Raw genomic sequence first — 20,093 nt, 5'->3', positions numbered from 1 at the left:
AGAAAGAGAGAGAGGCAAAGAGAGGCAAAAAGTGTGAGTGTGTGCGTTTGTGCATGTGTAAAACAGAGAGAGGAGGAGTAAGATAACCTCTGATATGATGTGTTGTTATCATTTACATCTGGCTGGACAATAATCCAAATTCAATAAGGCTGAACATCATAACAAAAATCAGCCCTTCTTCTTCTCTCCTCCCTCTTCTATTAGGGCCCAATTCAGATTTAGGAAATGTACGCCTTTCCTGTGCACGCATTTCCTACGCACTTCTCAGTAGTTGGTATTTAGACTTACAGTACCAGTCAACCGTTTGGACACACCTACTCATTCAATGGTTTTTCTTTATTGTTACTATATTCTACGTTGTAGAATAATAGTGAAGATATTAAAACAATGAAATAACACATATGGAATCATGTAGTAACCCAAAAAATATATTTTAGATATTAGATTCTTCAAAGTTGCCACCCTTTTCCTTGATGACAGCTTTGCACATTCTTGGCATGCTCTCAACCAGCTTCACCTGGAATGCTTTTCCAACAGTCTTAAAGGAGTTCCCACATATGCTGAGCACATGTTGGCTGCTTCACTCCGAAACCATCTCAATTGGGTTGAGATCGGGTGATTGTGGAGACCAGGTCATCTGATGCAGCACTCCATCACTCCCCTTCTTGGTCAAATACAGTGGGGAGAACAAGTATTTGATACACTGCCGATTTTGCAGGTTTTCCTACTTACAAAGCATGTAGAGGTCTGTAATTTTTATCATAGGTACACTTCAACTGTGAGAGACGGAATCTAAAACAAAAATCCAGAAAATCACATTGTTTGATTTTTAAGTAATTCATTTGCATTTTATTGCATGACATAAGTATTTGATCACCTACCAACCAGTAAGAATTCCGGCTCCCACAGACCTGTTCGTTTTTCTTTAAGAAACCCTCCTGTTCTCCACTCAATACCTGTATTAACTGCACCTGTTTGAACTCATTAGCTGTATAAAAGACACCTGTCCACACACTCAATCAAACAGACTCCAACCTCTCCACAATGGCCAAGATCAGAGTGCTGTGTAAGGACATCAGGGATAAAATTGCAGACCTGCACAAGGCTGGGATGGGCTACAGGACAATAGGCAAGCAGCTTGGTGAGAAGGCAACAACTGTTGGCGCAATTATTCGAAAATGGAAGAAGTTGAAGATGACGGTCAATCACCCTCGGTCTGGGGCTCCATGCAAGATCTCACCTCGTGGGGCATCAATGATCACGAGGAAGGTGAGGGATCAGCCCAGAACTACACGGCAGGACCTGGTCAATGACCTGAAGAGAGCTGGGACCACAGTCTCAAAGAAAACCATTAGTAACACACTACGCCATCATGGATTAAAATCCTGCAGCGCACGCAAGGTCCCCCTGCTCAAGCCAGCGCATGTCCAGGCCCATCTGAAGTTTGCCAATGACCATCTGGATGATCCAGAGGAGGAATGGGAGAAGGTCATGTGGTCTGATGAGACAAAAATAGAGCTTTTTGGTCTAAACTCCACTCGCCGTGTTTGGAGGAAGAAGAAGGATGAGTACAACCCCAAGAACACCATCCCAACCGTGAAGCATGGAGGTGGAAACATCATTCTTTGGTGATGCTTTTCTGCAAAGGGGACAGGACGACTGCACCGTATTGAGGGGAGGATGGATGGGGCCATGTATCGCGAGATCTTGGCCAACAACCTCCTTCCCTCAGTAAGAGCATTGAAGATGGGTCGTGGCTGGATCTTCCAGCATGACAACGACCCGAAACACACAGCCAGGGCAACTAAGGAGTGGCTCCGTAAGAAGCATCTCAAGGTCCTGGAGTGGCCTAGCCAGTCTCCAGACCTGAACCCAATAGAAAATCTTTGGAGGGAGCTGAAAGTCTGTATTGCCCAGCGACAGCCCCGAAACCTGAAGGATCTGGAGAAGGTCTGTATGGAGGAGTGGGCCAAAATCCCTGCTGCAGTGTGTGCAAACCTGGTCAAGAACTACAGGAAACGTATGATCTCTGTAATTGCAAACAAAGGTTTCTGTACCAAATATTTAAGTTCTGCTTTTCTGATGTATCAAATACTTATGTCATGCAATAAAATGCAAATTAATTACTTAAAAATCATACAATGTGATTTTCTGGAATTTTGTTTTAGATTCCGCCTCTCACAGTTGAAGTGTACCTATGATAAAAATTACAGACCTCTACATGCTTTGTAAGTAGGAAAACCTGCAAAATCGGCAGTGTATCAAATACTTGTTCTCCCCACTGTAGCTCTTACACTGCCTGGAGATGTGTTGGGTCATTGTCCTGTTGAAAAACAAATGATAGTCCCACTAAGCGCAAACCAGAAGGGATGGCGTATCGCTGCAGAATGCTGTGGTAGTCATGCTGGTTAAAAGTGCTTTGAATTCTAAATAAATCCCTGACAGTGTCACCAGCAAAGCACCCACACACCATCACACCTCCTCCTCCATGCTTCATGGTGCGAACTACACATGCAGAGATCATCCGTTCACCTACTCTGTGTCTCACGAAGACACAGCGGTTGGAACCAAAGATCTCAGATTTTGACTCATCAGGCCATAGGGCAGATTTCCACCGGTCTAATGTCCATTGCTTCTGTTTCTTTTGCCCAAGCAAGTCTCTTCTTCTTATTGGTGTCCTTTAGTAGTGGTTTCTTTGCTACAATTCGACCATGAAGGCCTAATTCATGCAGTCTCCTCTGAACAGTTGATGTTGAGATGTGTCTGTTTCTTGAACTCTGTGAAGCATTTATTTGGGCTGCAATTTCTGAGGCTGGTAACTCTAATGAACTTATCCTCTGCAGCAGAGGTAACTCTGGGTCTTCCTTTCCTGTGGTGGTCCTCATGAGAGCCAGTTTCATCATAGCGCTTGATGGTTTTTGCGACTGCACTTGAAGAAACAGATTTTCCGGATTGACTGACATTCATGTCTTAAAGTAATAATGGACTGTCGTTTCTCTTTGCTTATTTGAGCTGTTCTTGCCATAATATGGACTTTGTCTTTTACCAAGTAGGGCTATCTTCTGTATACCACCCCTATCTTGTCACAAAACAACTGATTGGCTCAAACGCATTAAGAAGGAAAGAAATTCGACAAATTAACTTTTAACAAGGCGCACCTGTTAATTGAAATGCATTCCAGGTGACTACTTCATGAAGCTGGTTGAGAGAATGCTAAGAGTGTGCAAAGCTTTCATCAAGGCAAAGGGTGGCTATTTTGAAAAATGTCAAATATCAAATATATTTTGATTTGTTTAACACTTTTTTGGTTACTACATGATTCCATATGTATTATTTCATAGTTTTTATGTATTCGCTATTATTCTACATTATAGAAAATAGTTTTTTAAATTTTTATTAAAAAGCTGGAATGTTGGTGAAGGTGTGTCAAAACTTTTGATTGGTACTGTACCTTATGCAGGTGCATAACGGGCTCTGCAAGCGTGATCAGCCAACTTCCTGCATTTCAACACATTTTGCCATGGTGCAGAGATTTTATGTTGTTGTTGCTGATTTATTTATTCTTAAAAATATATATTTAACCTTTATTTAACTAGACAAGTCCGTTAAGAACAAATTGTTATTTACAATGACGGCCTACCAAAAGGGATTAAAAAAAATTATTTAAAAAATAAAATAACATAGAAATATAAGACAAAACACACATCACGACAAGAGAAGCAACACAACACTACATAAAGAGAGACCTAAGACAACAACATAGCAAGGCAGCAACACATGACAACACAGCATGGTAGCAACACAACATGGTAGCAGCACAAGACATGGTACAAACATTATTGGGCACAGACAACAGCACAAAGGGCAAGAAGGTAGAGACAACAATACATCACGCTAAGCAGCCACAACTGTCATTAAGAGTGTCCATGATTGAGTCTTTGAATGAAGAGATTGAGATAAAACTGTCCCGTTTGAGTGTTTGTTGCAGCTCGTTCCAGTCACTAGCTGCAGCGAACTGAAAAGACGAGCGACCCAGGGATGTGTGTGCTTTGGGGACTTTTAACAGAATGTGACTGGCAGAACGGGTGTTGTATGTGGAGGATGAGGGCTGCAGTAGATATCTCAGATAGGGGGGAGTGAGGCCTAAGAGGGTTTTATAAATAAGCATCAACCAGTGGGTCTTGCGACGGGTATACAGAGATATCCAATTTACATAGGAGTATAGAGTGCAATGATGTGTCCTATAAGGAGCATTGGTGGCAAATCTGATGTCAGAATGGTAAAGAACATTGAACCGCTCGAGCCAAGTCTAGATTTAACTTTAGCCTGCAGCTTTGATATGTGCTGAGAGAAAGACAGTGTACTGTCTAGCCATACTCCCAAGTACTTGTATGAGGTGACTACCTCAAGCTCTAAACCCTCAGAGGTAGTAATAACACCTGTGGGAGGAGGTGCATTCTTCTTACCAAACCACATGACCTTTGTTTTGGAGGTGTTCAGAACAAGGTTAAGGGTAGTGAAAGCTTGTTGGACACAAAGAAAGCTTTATTGTAGAGCATTTAACACAACATCCGGGGAGGGGCCAGCTGAGTATAAGACTGTATCATCTGCATATAAATGGATGAGAGAGCTTCCTACTGCCTGAGCTATGTTGTGGATGTAAATTGAGAGGTGGGGCCTAGAATTGAGCCTTGGGGTACAGGCAATAGCTGAGACAGCAGATTTTCTGAGGCGATCAAGCGGATTCTATACCATTTTAAAGAGGACAGTTCATGACGGAAGGCTGGTTAATTAAAGTTTTTTAGCAAGCGTCTATGACAAATCAGGAGAGGTCGTTTCACTGAGCAGCCATTACGAACACAGGCTGTAAAACAGTGATCACTAAGGTCATTACAGAAAACACCAGACTGATACCTATCAGGATTATTTGTGAGGATAACATCAAGAAGAGTAGCCTTTTCTGGGTGTTGGGAGTCATACCTTGTGGGATTGGTAATAATCTGAGAAGAATTAAGGGAGTCTCAATGCTTTAGGACTTGGTCAGGTGGTTTAAGCATGTCCCAGTTTAGGTCACCTAGCAGGACAAATTCGGACTTGGTGTAAGGAGATAGGAGAGAGCCTATAGCAGGTGGGGTACAGGCCGGTGCTGATAGAGGACGATAGCACCCAGCAACGGTCAACAAAGAGCTATTTGAAATTTGAATACTTAAAACCAGAAAATCAAATTGTTTGGGCACGGACTTGGTGGAGACAACCGAGCACTGAAGGTGATCCTTGGTAAAGATTGCCACTCCCCCACCTTTGGAAGATCTGTCTTGCCGAAAAAAGGTTATAACCAGAAAGGTTAACATCAGTATTCAAAACACTCTTCCTTAACCACGTCTCAGTAATGACCAACACATCTGGATTGGAGCTGTGAACCCACACTTTCAATTGCTCCATTATAGGTAATAAGCTTCTAGTGTTAACATGCAGAAAACCCAGGCTTTTACGGGAGCAGAAATCAGTGAAGCAGATATCAGAGCACAAGTCAGAACTGGGGCTAGCAACAGTAGGTGGGCCAGGGTGTACATGCACATTTCCAGATATGATCAACAGTAATACAATCAAGGCACAGCATAGTACAGGGAGAGCTCTGCAGTGCTGATTTATGACATCTGAATGTGCATCAGATGGCAACAAGATCATATTGTACAGCAATTTCATCAGGTAACATGAATACAAAGCCGGCGAGAGGTGGTTAGAATAGGATGGGAGGCCAAAAGTCTGTGAAATCAATAGAGAGTCAGAGTCCCGAGTGTGGGAACAAACATAGTTTGTCCCACGGTTGGGTAAAGAAAGTTTGTGGTCAACAAAGCATGCAGGTGTCATGATGCAAATAGCAAAATGCACAATATCTAAAAAAATATATATAACGACTTGGGGCTAGCCATTGTAAGTTCAGAGTCACTCACCCCAACAGTGCGTGTGTGCTGGAGGCGAGCGAAAGCTCGGGAGAGAGAGGAGGGCTCTCTCCCGAGAGAGCTCATCTCATGCTTTTGTTCACATTTTGCCATGAGGCCGAGGGACATTTATGCAGTTTTAAAGCTAATTTCCTGCAATTCTACACATTTTGTAATCATATTCTATCTGGGGGCACCACAATTTCCAAATATGTTTTTGGATTGGGGGCCCCCTGGTTCGGTAATCCGACCCTGACTATTACTAGCAATCCTCAGGAACAACCACATGAACATGACAGAGGAAAGAAATGTAAACTAAAGATGTAATGGAATGAAGCAAAATGTAAGGAAACTAACATTAAAGTGACAGTTATAAATGTATAGTATGTGGGTATAACTGACGGTGGCTACCAATAGTGGCTAATATTTAACATGATACAAAATGTAAAAACTACAGTGAAAAGTCAGGGCATATAGTTTTTAAAATTGCTTTGTTACTATTTTCACAAGTATGTGATACATTTTCACAACTCTTAGTATAAAACTTCAAACTGGTCACACTTGTAACGCAGCCTGTCTTTCCTTCAAAACCTGTCATTATGCATTACTTTGGATTGTAAACATCTCTCACCACACAATTATTGATTAAAAATAGAAGTTTATTGTGAAATGTAATGAGAACATTGGTTTAATCAACAAAAAACTAAATGATGATATCTTTTCAATTGAGTATTTTTAACTGCCAATCCAATAGCAAACAATGCAAGCTAAATGTTTCACATAGCCCTTAGAAGTGCTGAAAGTAATATGCTAGAGTACTGTAAATTACAGTAGATTACACAGTTTTCACATAGGCAATATACTTACATTACCCAACAAAATTAACGGAAAATCTATCATTAACATAATATTTATCCAATGTGAAATTAAAAAGGTGTGATCAATGAAGACATCCTTGACAATCTTTAATGCCAAAAAAACCCGTTTTATTTTCAGTTATAATTGCAACATACTGTAGGTGTACTGTCTGTAATCAAATGTAAGAAATTAAAATATACAACGTTTAGCACGCATTAATTTGCATCAAGCCTGTCTTGAGCATTTGCCCATAAATTCTCATCCACATCACAGTGAATGTCCTCATTTTTCATGCACCGTGGGAAAAACCTTTCGGCCTGGCGAGTCCAAGCTTGACATTGGTGTTGTTGCATGCCTCATCCATGGCCAAAAGGAGAGTGTCATGCTCATGGGGATGGTGATTGTACACCTCCCAACTCCATGCTGAAAAAAAATCCTCAATAGGGTTGAGGAAAGGAGAGTATGGGGGCAGGTACAGGGTCACGAATCAGTGATGGGCCCGAAACCATGCCTGAACCACCTTTGCATGGTGGAACCTGACATTGTCCCACACAATGACATAGGTGACCCCTTTACCTTGACAAGCCTGTTCAAGTTAAATGAGAAACACAATGAGGTGTGCAGCATTGTAGGATCCAAGTAATGGCCTACGTCCTACCACACCATCTTCAGAGATAGCTGTGCACATGGAGATGTTTCCCCCACGTTTTCCAGGCACTTGGATGATCGCCCATTAGCCGATGAGGTTCCGCCTACGGCGCCAAGTTTTGGCCAGGTTGAAGTCCGCTTCATCTAAAAAGATATACTTGTTATGGTTCACAGCAGCATCAAGCAACATCACCCTTTAAAAATATATTTTGGTTAGTTATTTTTTACAGTACAGTTCCAATATGATATTGTGAAGTAGCATGTGTATCAAATAGTAACAGTAATACTGTATATAGTGCTGTACCGGAACATACTCGGCCCACAGTTGTTTCACCCGGTCGTTGTTTCTCTCAAAAGGCACCAGGTAAATACTTTTCATAGACACCTGGTGCCCCTTCAAAAGGTGGGCGATTGTTGTTGGTCTTCTGTCAATTCTGATGGTAGAACAGAGTATCAGTATACTGTAACATGTTTTGTGAATTTACTTGCATTACAATATGTCATTTATTGTAAATGTAATGGTAAAGCACGGCGCATATCCTGCAGACTTACCATTTTACTTGGCGAAATGTTCTCATGATGGAATTGACAGTTGATCTTTTCAGATTGGGGTGAACTAATGTGTCAGCCTCTACCATGGTAAAGCCGCTGTTTACCACATGGTCAACGACGATGGCCAGGACTTTATTAGACATAACAGTTCCCTGCCGTCTGCCTCCCTCTCTCTGATGTCCACATCTTTGACGGGGCCCATGCCCACCACTTTGACCTCTTTGATGGGGCCCATGCCCACCTCTTCGACCTCTATGATGGGGCCCATGCCCACCTCTTTGACCTCTTTGATGTGGCCCATGCCCACCTCTTCGACCTCTATGATGGGGCCCATGCCCACCTCTTTGACCTCTTTGATGGGGCCCATGCCCACCTCTTCGACCTCTATGATGGGGCCCATGCCCACCTCTTCGACCTCTTTGATGTGGCCCATGCCCACCTCTTCGACCTCTATGATGGGGCCCATGCCCACCTCTTCGACCTCTATGATGGGGCCCATGCCCACCTCTTTGACCTCTTTGATGGGGCCCATGCCCACCTCTTCGACCTCTATGATGGGGCCCATGCCCACCTCTTTGACCTCTTTGATGGGGCCCATGCCCACCTCTTCGACCTCTATGATGGGGCCCATGCCCACCTCTTCGACCTCTTTGATGGGACCCATGCCCACCTCTTCGACCTCTTTGATGGGACCCATGCCCACCTCTTCGACCTCTTTGATGGGGGCCATGCCCACCTCTTCGACCTCTTTAATGGGACCCATGCCCACCTCTTCGACCTCTTTGATGGGACCCATGCCCACCTCTTCGACCTCTTTGATGGGACCCATGCCCCTCTTCGACCTCTTTGATGGGACCCATGCCCACCTCTTCGACCTCTTTGATGGGACCCATGCCAACCTCTTTTATTTAGTCACATTGAGATTTACATCTCTTTTTCAACTGAACCCTGGCCAAGAATGCAACATGCATATAGTTAGTTACACATGAGACACAACACAACATAAACACAATAATGAATGGAAGATAAAACAGTACAAAGTGCATAAGAGATTATAAACATGTGCAATCTGTGGTCAGCAGCCATCCAAACAGGATCTAAAATCACCAATCAGGATAAAATGATCTAGTTATAAGCCCTTCTGCAAAGTGTTCCAAGATGATGGAGCAGCAAATCAAAAAGCACTCTTACCAAACTCAGTTCTTGTGTTAGGAACGTTATATAAAATACAGTTCTGTGATCTCAGACGGTAATGACCATGAGTCTGTAGGGAAGGTAAAGCACTTCAATATATTGGTAGCTGCCCTAAAATGGCCTTAGAGACAAGCATGTAATAGTGACTCTGTTGCCTTACGGTGAAGGATGTCCTTCCTGCTAACTGATAGAAGGTACAGTGATGTGTATGAGGCCTTGTGTTTGTGACAAATCTTAGAGCAACATTCAACATGGTTGATTCCTATGGTCACGCGCACACACACACACACAAAATACGTCCTTATCAAAAACCATACAATACGGGGAAAGGACTTTGTTTTATATCCATAGTAGTTATTTATTTTCTTCATAGAACTGGATAGACAAATGGCCCACAAGTGTGAATCCTAGCATAAGTAACAATTCTCACATAAAATAAATACATACAGCACCTGGTCAGCATCACTGTAAAATATTCTCAACATCCCATGGGAGTGATTACTGAAGAATATATTCACATATTTTTTCAATATATGTAATTTACAAAATAAAAACAACATACAATAGTGTTCTGTCATGTTGATAGTATTGTCAAAGTGTTTTCCTTGATCTTTTTTTGTCCACATATTTTATACTCATACGTACAAACATCTACAGTTTCTACACACAGTACAATGATAGCGCGTTGATGTTTAAGTCACATTTCAATAATGGCAGTTTCATCTCAAGTGGACATGAGCTTTAATAGACTAAAGGCGCTCTTTTGACGTAAACATGGTGGTCCTTTTGAAATTCCTACTTACTTGTGCCTATTCCCTAAGAAATATGTCCCTTTTATTGCTTTGATTTCTTTTCTCCTTGGAACTTTAACCCCCCACTGAAAGCAGAGAGAAGTACAACAATTCCAACGAAAGTAATAGGATCACCAAAAATGTTTTACTTAAAAAAAACAGACTAAACTTGCACCAAGTCATCCCACTCTGATCAAAAAGCAATCATAGAGCTGACACTGTTACACAAAGACCCAAAGTGTCACCATAAGACAGCAATACAAAAGCAGCTCCTGCTTTGGACAAACAGACCAGGCATACAGGGCAGCCAGAGAGATCAGACACCACAAGCATGCTTAGCATCCTGTTTACTGTGAGGGCTACTTTCACCAGCCTGCCACATGTACCTTTAATCTTAGAGAGATATGAACAGAGAAAAGTTTAAAGGTTGATGGGTCTAAAACTTGGGTCCAGATTCTTATGCTGGAAACAACAAGCATCTATCTAAAGGGAGAATGCCTGGGATTTTGACACTCCCCAAAACCACGCTACAATTGCTAACACATTTAATTTGAATTTACTTTGAACAAATGTTATGATTACCATGCAACCTGTCAGGTAATCACAGAGACAAAATGTTTTCAGGGGCAAACATTTGTTTGGTGGAGACCTAATCAGCAAGGCTGACACTATAAAGAACATCACATTGATCTAGATATCTATTGTCTTAGTCTTTTAGTTCATAGATATGTTATATTGGCCCCTATTGATCTGTGCTCGTTCTTGGGATTAAAACACCAGAACAGAAGTAAAAAAATATTTGGCACTCGCACACACACACACACACATACACTCACTCACACACACCCACCCACACAGAGAGAGAGAGAGAGAGCACAACAGAGATTACAAATTCAAACTACACTCTCAAACATGAACACATTATTTTACAATTATCTTTCGCAAACTCACTCAAACACACAAATGTGTCAGTTATGTGCAAACACAAATAACAACAGATGTCATATACAGACATATGCAACACTAAAGAGATCTGATTCTAATAAATAAATCCAGCACCACATCAGACACTCACTTGTACCAAGCACACAGCAACAGAGAAATCCCGCAGGCTACACATTTAACACGCCCAATCTCCCTGCAGTCAGATATCACACTCACACTACAGCTGAGCAATGGAGAGATCAGCTCTCTCACTGATTGTCACCACACTTGTGACACAAAGATTAGAAGGGATGGCGTGACAGGTAAGCACATAGTAATCAATAAAGACATAGGGCTAGATTCAACCAAGCCTGCCTTGCCAATGTACATACCCTTGTACACATGTTATTCTGATAACTGTAGGCATCTACCTTTGAGGGGATTTTTCGAGAGGGAGGGGGAGGGACGGGGAACACAAAAACTTGAACATTTCTTATCACAGAGAAAATTGTGTTTTATACTACTGTGGAAAAACACAACACAGTTTGGATTTAATTGAGCGCTTCAAATGAATCTGTGAGCGACTAGTTGCTATGGTTCTTTTCCCATGAGCTGCGTGACTGAAGGACAATGTGCTTAGTAACAGTGTATATGGAATAATTTGTGCTTCATTAATACTGCATCGTTTAACGACTGAACCGACTGACTTTGGTCCTCCTAGGTGTAATGTTCTTTAGGTCTTAATAGACAGCAGAGGGCACATGTTGGCCTTAGCTAACTGGAATGTTAAACATGCTGATGAAGAGTGAGCATAAGACCACGATGTGAGACGCAGGAAACATGAGCTGTAATGCTGGACTCATTGATGCATTAAAAGTTATTCTAAAGTAACAATATTCTAGCCTTTCAAAATGAAAGGATATCTCCACTGATGTGTTAAATAGGTTCTCATCTTATTTACTCATCTTTGTCTGTTTTTCCAATATCTTTACAGAACCATAATGATGCACTTTATCAATGTAGATCAATGTACATGAATAAGTTCCTCAGAAGTCTCATTGAACCAATTACAAAAACATACAGAAGGATGCAACACTTTCTCCATCTTTCTCCCTAATACGCACACAACATATAACTATTTAGACATATGTTTCACTGCTTGATGTAAATTTGATGTGGACAAACATACAAAGTAATTTTTTTGTGTGCATATCAACAAAACCGATCCCTTCGTATTACCATCAATAAATAAACGGTTATTTGTCCTGTCATTATTTATTTTCTTTGCTATGTATCTTCAACACACATGTACAGTCCATTTTATATATGATAAAATAACTAGTATCAATGCCAAGTTTGAACACATAATCTATATAATTATTTTGACGCAGGGAGCTTGGTGCATGTCACCTGGTAAGGGAAATATTGTTTGCAATATTCTCTTTCAGAGGAAGCCAATAAGATATGTAAATTCAGTGGAAAGCTAAGTTACAGTGAAAGCTATTTTCAGGTGGAAATCTGTTGGAGGGCATCTTTAACCTCATATTATTTGGTATTAGGGTCAGATATGGGTGCTAGGATGAATTGAGGGTGTATAGATGTTTGATCTCTTTTGTTGGGAAGTATCCCCATTAGGCATTGTAGCTATCAAGCAGTATCGTTGTATCCTTTGGTAGTGGTTTAGAAGCTTATATCTTTGTTGGCAGGATTTCATTCTGTCTAATCTGTAGGGTCTCTGAGAAGCAAACCCAATGTGCTATTTTATGCTGTGGTGAAGATGCCAGCTAGTCTGTGCTGGCTATATGGGTCACATCTGCATTTTAAGTATGATGCTATCTTCATATTTTCTCAGTAATCTGGGACTGTTGTGACACTGTTGATGACAGTCTGTTTTTTAGTGTTTAATGAGCAACGTTGGATTGCTAAAGGCTGAGATTGTACGGTTGGTCGGGAGCTACACTCCGCTGCCTTCTGGTGGTGAATTGTGCTACTGCAGCACCTGGCCCCGTGTTTCAGGCAACTTTAGTGCTAGGAAACTGCCGGCAGCGAGTGCTCCCGCAGCGAACAAGATGGGCACAGCCTTGGTGATGCCTACGAAGGACTGGAAGATGCTTATGCCCAGGACAGCAGCCAACTTGCAAAGGGCATTTAAGAAGCCAAATGCAGTGGTCCTAAAAAAGAGAAAACAATGGAAATTGTCAGCACTTCTGACAGGGTCACTTCTTAAAACTTAACATGAAAACTTAAAAATCTTTTCAATAAATATGTTTGCATCAAATACACCTTTATTCACTGTGCAAGAATTAAGGAGCTGTAACACCTTCAAAATGTGAGGTAGCTGCACTTGCCTTTTATCCGAGGGGTACAGTTCTACAGTCAACACATCCAGGGCATTCCAGGAAGCTATGCTGATGCCGCCAAAGAGACATAAAAGGGCGATCATTCCCGACTCGGTACTGCCGAATGACAGGAAGAAACAGCTGACACAAGATATGACACTTGATCCCGCTGTGTAGGAAAAGAGGTTGAGGGGGAAGAGAAAGAGGGTGAAACAGATCAGACAAAGATAAGGGATCTTTCTTTAGTAGGCTAATCATGAAATACTGTGGTGTAGGAAGGGGTGCATGATTAATGCATCATCACATAATCTCAAAATATGCACATATTCTTTAAATATTGTATAAAGCATTAAAAACACATGAATGAAGGCGTGACATACCCAACATCCTCAGACGTCCAATCTTGTCCATCAGCAGGGCTGACACAATGTTGCCGGGTAACACAGCCAATGTGCCCAGGAAGCTGACAAAGTAGATCATGTAGGCGTTGTTGTCATCAGTGAAGTCCAGCAGACAGCCTTCCTTGTTGTGTAGGAAGGTGCTGTTTACCAGTTTGCTGTTGATGATTCTGTTCTGGAACAAGTCTGTCAAGAGAAAAGAAAGTAAGAGAGGTGTCAAGAAGGGTCCAAGAGTAGGATACTGCCCAGTTCAATGGTATTAGGTATTTTATTAGGATCCCCATTAGCTGTTACAAAAGCAGCAGCTTCTCTTCCTGGGGTCCACACAAAACATGAAACATAATACAGAATGACATAATACAGAACATCTAGGCATGGACTGAGCTCATAACTATTGTAAGCTCCACTTTATATTGTTTATGCTTCTTGTTTTGGGAGACACTTTACCTGTATTGTAAAAGAGGGTTGAGATGAACGTGCAGTTTCTGAAGAAGCTTCTGCTAGAGGTGATGTCCTCGAAGTAGCACTCCTCAAACAATGAGTCCTCAAACACCATGGACTTCATCTTAAGGTTGATGAACCTTGTGGACAATGTAAAAGTAAGAAAGACGTATTTAGCGGCCCAGTTGCATTAGAGTCGACTAACAATTAGTGTCCATTGCATAGTTGCAAAATTAAGACGAGCACAGTTTACCACTCCCGATTAAGAAGAAAATCTAGCAAATTCAGAAAGTTCTGTGTAATATCATGAGGACTGACTTGTCGTTGAAGTACTGTCCTTGGCGGTGCACCTGGTTCTCCAAGGTGAAGTTGAAAGTCACATGCTCCACTCGCTCCTTGGTGAAGAACTTGGTGCGCGAGGCATATTCCTGCTTCTGGATGTACTTGATCATGTCAGGGAACCACACTGTCAGCCCATAGTAGCTGGGGGAGAAGCAAAAGACAAATGTGGTTCAACCAAACAAACATGATTATGTTTCTTCATTTTTCACTATGTTGAAATCAGTTGAGATAAGCATGAACCTTAATAATATCAATGCCCAGTAAGTTAAGACGGCAGGAGCCACCATTTCTTTGGGGAATCTTTTTAGATTTGATCTGACAAAACATTTCTTGAGCTTTTTGATTGATAAAAAAAATAACCAGTTTGTGCACAGGCCGCTGATAACCACTATGGTCACGGCCCTGGTCCTGCTACCTGAACGACATGGTAAACCAGACAGCCATCATCATGAAGGTGGTCCTTCTGTATTCTGTATTGAAGATGGCCAAGAAGTTACTCCGCACCTATAGCAACCCACAGAAAATAACTCAAATATGCATCTAGGTTTTACTGCTGACACGGTTTAAAAACATAAAAACCCACTATAAAACACATTGCACAAAAGTTTTTTTTACCTAAGCATAAATTGGGCTTTGGTCATTTTGTATAAAAGCGTCTGTTAAATGGTGTATGCAGTCGCAAATTAACATATTCTGTATGAAATATAAAAGATATACACAGAAAATAATCATAACCTCATACCTTTATAGGGATCTTAACATGACTCTTACCTGGTGGAATAGGCTGGTCAGCTTCAATTTATAGCGTCGCAAAGTTGATATGTCTCCTCCCATGTCCACCAGCTCGTCCATCTGCTTTACAGTCTTGATGGTGGTGACCTGGGAAAAATAAGACCTTCCATTTTCAACTCATTTGTGTGCAGTACATGTATACATTAGATTAGATTAGATGAAATTAGATTTTCCTGTGAGGGAACTTCTTGTTTGGAGTGGTAAAAAACAAAAACATAGCGGGTCTAGGCTACGCAGTAGACAACATCAGACTCTTCCAGCCTGGGGACGTGGTTACACAATAACAAACAGCTAGGACAGGAGAATACAACTTCATAAACACTTTTTGCAGAAGAACCCTTCGATTCAAAAACTTTACACGTTTGTCTCAGAAATACTCACGGAAAACACCTTCTCTGGGTGTCCCTTTGCTCTCATGTTGGTGTCGTGAACTTGTTTCAGAATCATCCAGCCTTCGTCGTGTTTGCCGTTCTGTTGGGAAATGATTGCATACTTCATCAAAAATACTTACAGTTGAAACACATTACGAGTATTGCGAAACATTATGTCTGTGTGAAGTAAGTGTCTAAGGGTATACTGTAATGTGCCTTAATTTCCATGAATTTGTAATAAAGCCTTATATTTAGGTTTATGCTACTAGAGTAAGACAGTTGTGCTGAACTCAACAATCAATCTGAAGAATCTGAAGAATTGAAAAGACTAAATTCACAAGATCCCAGATTGTACCTTTAAAGGTATAATCTGCAATATTTACTGCTGTTCAGTCAAGGTAATGACATACAGCGCCTTCAGAAAGTATTAACACCCCTTGACTTTTTCCATATTTTGTTGTGCTACAGCTAGTGACACACGATATATCGGTAAGGATATCGGAATCGAACAATATTAGCTAAAAATTCATTGCCCTTGACAATCAACCGTTCTCAGTCGTGGATGATGTTGGCTTTCGCCGACTGGTCGAGCACCGGTACACACTACCAAGTAGGCACTATTGTTTAGATGTTGCCCTACCAGAGTTACACAATCTTGTTGAAACTCACGTCCACAAGCTACTTGTTATGGGCATAACTGCTATTAGCTTCAAGACTGATATTTGGACCAGCAATGTCAGCCCCATGAGCATCTGACAGCACAGTGGGTCGATGACGATTTCGTACTGAGGAAAGCCGTATTGCATGCTCAAGAATGTGCTGGTTCTCATACCACTGCTGCCATTTCAATGGCATTTGAGAACATGCAGCAGACGTGATACCCTGTCATGGCATTGAAATGCCTGCTCAACAAAAATGCCAACACAGACCGTCGGGTTAACTTGGAAAAGTACTCTACTAGAGGCTGTGAACAAGCGATTCGGTGGAATTCTCTCTGAGCCTCTACTGTGTCGCCACCATGCTCGATGCTATGTACAAGGACCGCTACCTCAATGCAGACAAGAAACAGGGTTTATGTGAAATGTTACAGACACAGCTGGACAAGATGGAAACGGACCCAGTGACCGAGGAAGAGAGGTCACGGACAGACAGAGCTGAAACTTCACTGCTTGACATGTATGATGAAATCCTGATTGAGACTGAACAAATGAACAACGAAACAGCACAGCCAGTTAGTTAAAGAAATAGGTTTTGATTAAGTTTTATTGGTAATGAAAACATTCGTAAAAGCCAACAAAATTACTTTTTGGTCTGTGTGTGTATGTGTGTGTGTGTGTGTGTGTGTGTGTGTGTGTGTGTGTGTGTGTGTGTGTGTGTGTGTGTGTGTGTGTGTGTGTGTGTGTGTGAGAAAATATTTTCAGTTTCGGCCAAATATTTCATATCGGTGCATCCCTAGTTACAGCCTGAATTTAAAATGGATTATATTGAGATTTCTGTTCACTGGCCTACACACAATACCTCATAATGTCAAGGTAGAATTAATAAAATTTTAAAATTTTAAATATCTTCAGTCAATAAGTATTCAACTTGTTATGGAGTAACGGGCAGGTGGAGAGAGTAAACCAGGATGTGGCTAGGTTTCTGCGGTCATATTGCCAGGACCGGCCGGGGGAGTGGGCGGCGTTCATCCCCTGGGCAGAGATGGCCCAAAACTCACTCCGCCACTCCTCCACTAACCTCTCTCCTTTCCCGTGCGTACTGGGGTATCAGCCGGTTCTGGCACCGTGGTATCAGAGCCAGATCGAAGCCCCTGCGGTGGACAAATGGTTTAAGCGCTCTGAGGAGACCTGGGACGCCGCCCATGTGCACCTGCAACGGGCCGTGAGGTGGCAGAAGGCGAGCGCCAACCGTCACCACAGTGAGGGGACTGACTCTCGACCCGGAACCTGCCCCTCCGCCTGCCCTGCCGGAAGCTTGTGGGGCCATTCAAAGTCCTGAGGAGACTGAACGAGGTATGCTACAGGTTACAGCTTCCCCCAGATTACCGTATTAATCCCTCGTTCCATGTGTCTCTCCTCAGGCCGGTGGTGGCTGGTCCACTCCAGGAAGCTGAGGTGTGGGACATCGAGGGGGCCCCGGCGTATGCTGTTCGAGCCATCCTGACTCGAGGCGTCGGGCGAGGGGCCTTCAGTACCTCGTGGAGTGGGAGGGGTACGGTCCGGAAGAGAGATGCTGGGTGCCGGTGGAGGACGTCTTGGACCCTTCGTTGCTGCGGGATTTCCACCGTCTCCACCGATCGCCCTGCGCCTCGTCCTCCGGGTCATCCCAGAGGTCGGTGTCGGCGGGGGGGGGGGGGTCAAGGGGGGGTACTGTCACGACTTCCACCGAAGTCGGTCACTCTCCTTGTCCGGGCGGCATTCGGCGGTCGACGTCACCGGCCTTCTAGCCACCGCCGATCCATTTTTCATTTTCCATTTGTTTTGTCTATGTCTTATACACCTGGTTTCACTCACCCAATTACCTGTTTATTATTTAACCCTCTGTTCCCCATGTTTGGTTGTGAGTGATTGTTTGTTGCATTGTGGTCCGTATTTGTGGGCTTGGTAATTCTCTTGTATTTTGATGACTTTGAGTAAAGTTACTTTTATTTACTCATCTCTGCTGTCCTGCTCCTGACTCCTCTGCACCAGCTACACATAAATCCTTACAATTGTAGTTACTCCACAATACTAACCTAATTGACAGAGTGAAAAGAAGGAAGCCTGTACAGAATGTTTACAACAAGGCACTAAAATAATATTGCAAAAAAATGTGGCAAAGCAATTAACTTCTTGTCCTAAATACAAAGCGTCATATTTTTCAAGAATTGTGGTGGCTGCATCATGTTACGGGTATGCTTGTCATTGGCAAGGACTAGGGAGTTTTTTTAGAATAAACAGAAACAGGCAAAATCCTAGAGGAAGACCTGTTTTCAGTCTGCTTTCCAACAAACACTGGGAGACAAATTCACCTTTCAACAGGACAATAACCTAAAACAAACGGCCAAATATACACTGTAGCTCCTTACCAAGATGACATTGTTCCTGAGTGGCTTAGTTACAGTTTTGACTTAAATCGTCTTGAAAATCTATTTAATTTTACTAGGGAAGTCACTTAAGAACAAATTCTTATTTTCAATGACGGCCTTATTCATGGGCAGAATGACAGATCTTTACCTTGTCAGCTCGGGGATTCGATCTTGCAACCTTTCGGTTACTAGCCCAACGCTCTAACCACTACGCTACCTGCCGCCCCAGCATCTATGGCAAGACTTGAAAATGGCCGTCTAGCAGTGATCAACAACCAACTTAACAAATCAACAACCAATACATTTTTTAAGATAAATGTGCAAATATTGTACAATCCAGGAGTGCAAAGCTCTTAGAGACTTAAACAGAAATATTTGCAGCTGTAATCGCTGCCAAAGGTATTGCTGCCAAATGTATTGCCTTAGGGGGTTGAATACTTATGTAATCAAGATATATTATCGTTTTGATTAAAGTTTTTATAAATGTTAGTATTTTTCTTCCACTTTGACATTACAGAATATTTTGTGTAGCTCATTTACAAAAAATTACAATTAAATCCATTTTAATCCCACCTTGTAACACAACAAAATCAAGTCAAGGGTTGTGAATACATTCTGAAGGCACTTTACAGTTGAAGTCGGAAGTTTACATACACTTAGGTTGGAGTCATTAAAACTTGTTTTTCAACCACTCCACAAATTTCTTGTTAAGAAACTATAGTTTGGGCAAGTCGGTTAGGACATCCAAGTAAATTTTCCAACAATTGTTTACAGACAGATTATTTCACTTATAATTAACTGTATTACAATTCCAGTGGGTCAGAAGTTTACATACACTGAGTTGACTGTGCCTTTAAACAGCTTGGAAAATTCCAGAAAATGATGTCATGGCTTTAGAAGCTTCTGATAGGCTAATTGACATCATTTGAGTCAATTGGAGGTGTACCTGTGGATGTATTTCAAGGCCTACCTTCAAACTCAGTGCCTCTGCTTGACACCATGGGAAAATCAAAAGAAATCAGCCAAGACCTCAGAAACAAAATCTGGTTCATCCTTGGGAGCAATTTCCAAACGCCTGAAAGTACCACGTTCACCTGTACAAACAATAGTACGCAAGTATAAACACCATGGGACCACGCAGCCGTCATACTGCTCAGGAAGGAGAGGCATTCTGTCTCCTAGAGATGAATGTACTTTGTGCGAAAAGTGCAAATCAATCCCAGAACAACAGCAAAGGACCTTGTGAAGATGCTGGAGGAAACAGGTACAAAACTATCTATATGCACAGTAAAACGAGTCCTATGTCGACATAACCTGAAAGGCCGCTCAGCAAGGAAGAAACCACTGCTCCAAAACTGCCATAAAAAAAGCCAGACTACGGTTTGCAACTGCACATGGGGACGAAGATCGTACTTTTTGGAGAAATGTCCTCTG

The 20,093-nt window shown here is 42.1% G+C and overlaps 1 protein-coding gene across 2 annotated transcripts in view; it reads right to left on the bottom strand.

Moving 5' to 3' along the window:
* Positions 1–9,527: 9,527 nt before the first annotated feature.
* LOC139554840 (synaptic vesicle glycoprotein 2A-like) overlaps positions 9,528–20,093 on the bottom strand; it is a 35,155-nt gene continuing 24,589 nt past the window's right edge. For both annotated transcript variants that reach the window (XM_071368009.1, XM_071368008.1), the window contains exons 6-13: positions 15,603–15,692; positions 15,201–15,308; positions 14,845–14,933; positions 14,406–14,570; positions 14,094–14,227; positions 13,629–13,832; positions 13,258–13,417; positions 9,528–13,080 (exon numbers count right to left, since the gene is read on the bottom strand). In XM_071368009.1, coding sequence (XP_071224110.1) covers positions 12,897–13,080; positions 13,258–13,417; positions 13,629–13,832; positions 14,094–14,227; positions 14,406–14,570; positions 14,845–14,933; positions 15,201–15,308; positions 15,603–15,692 — 1,134 coding nt within the window. In that variant the 3' untranslated portion in view covers positions 9,528–12,896. The remainder of the gene's footprint in view (positions 13,081–13,257; positions 13,418–13,628; positions 13,833–14,093; positions 14,228–14,405; positions 14,571–14,844; positions 14,934–15,200; positions 15,309–15,602; positions 15,693–20,093) is intronic.

Source organism: Salvelinus alpinus, chromosome 26 (genome assembly GCF_045679555.1).
Source record: "Salvelinus alpinus chromosome 26, SLU_Salpinus.1, whole genome shotgun sequence".
NCBI classification, from domain to species: Eukaryota; Metazoa; Chordata; class Actinopteri; order Salmoniformes; family Salmonidae; genus Salvelinus; species Salvelinus alpinus.
The sequence above is the reverse complement of the archived record's forward strand: the minus strand, read 5'-3'. Positions and strand labels throughout refer to the sequence as shown.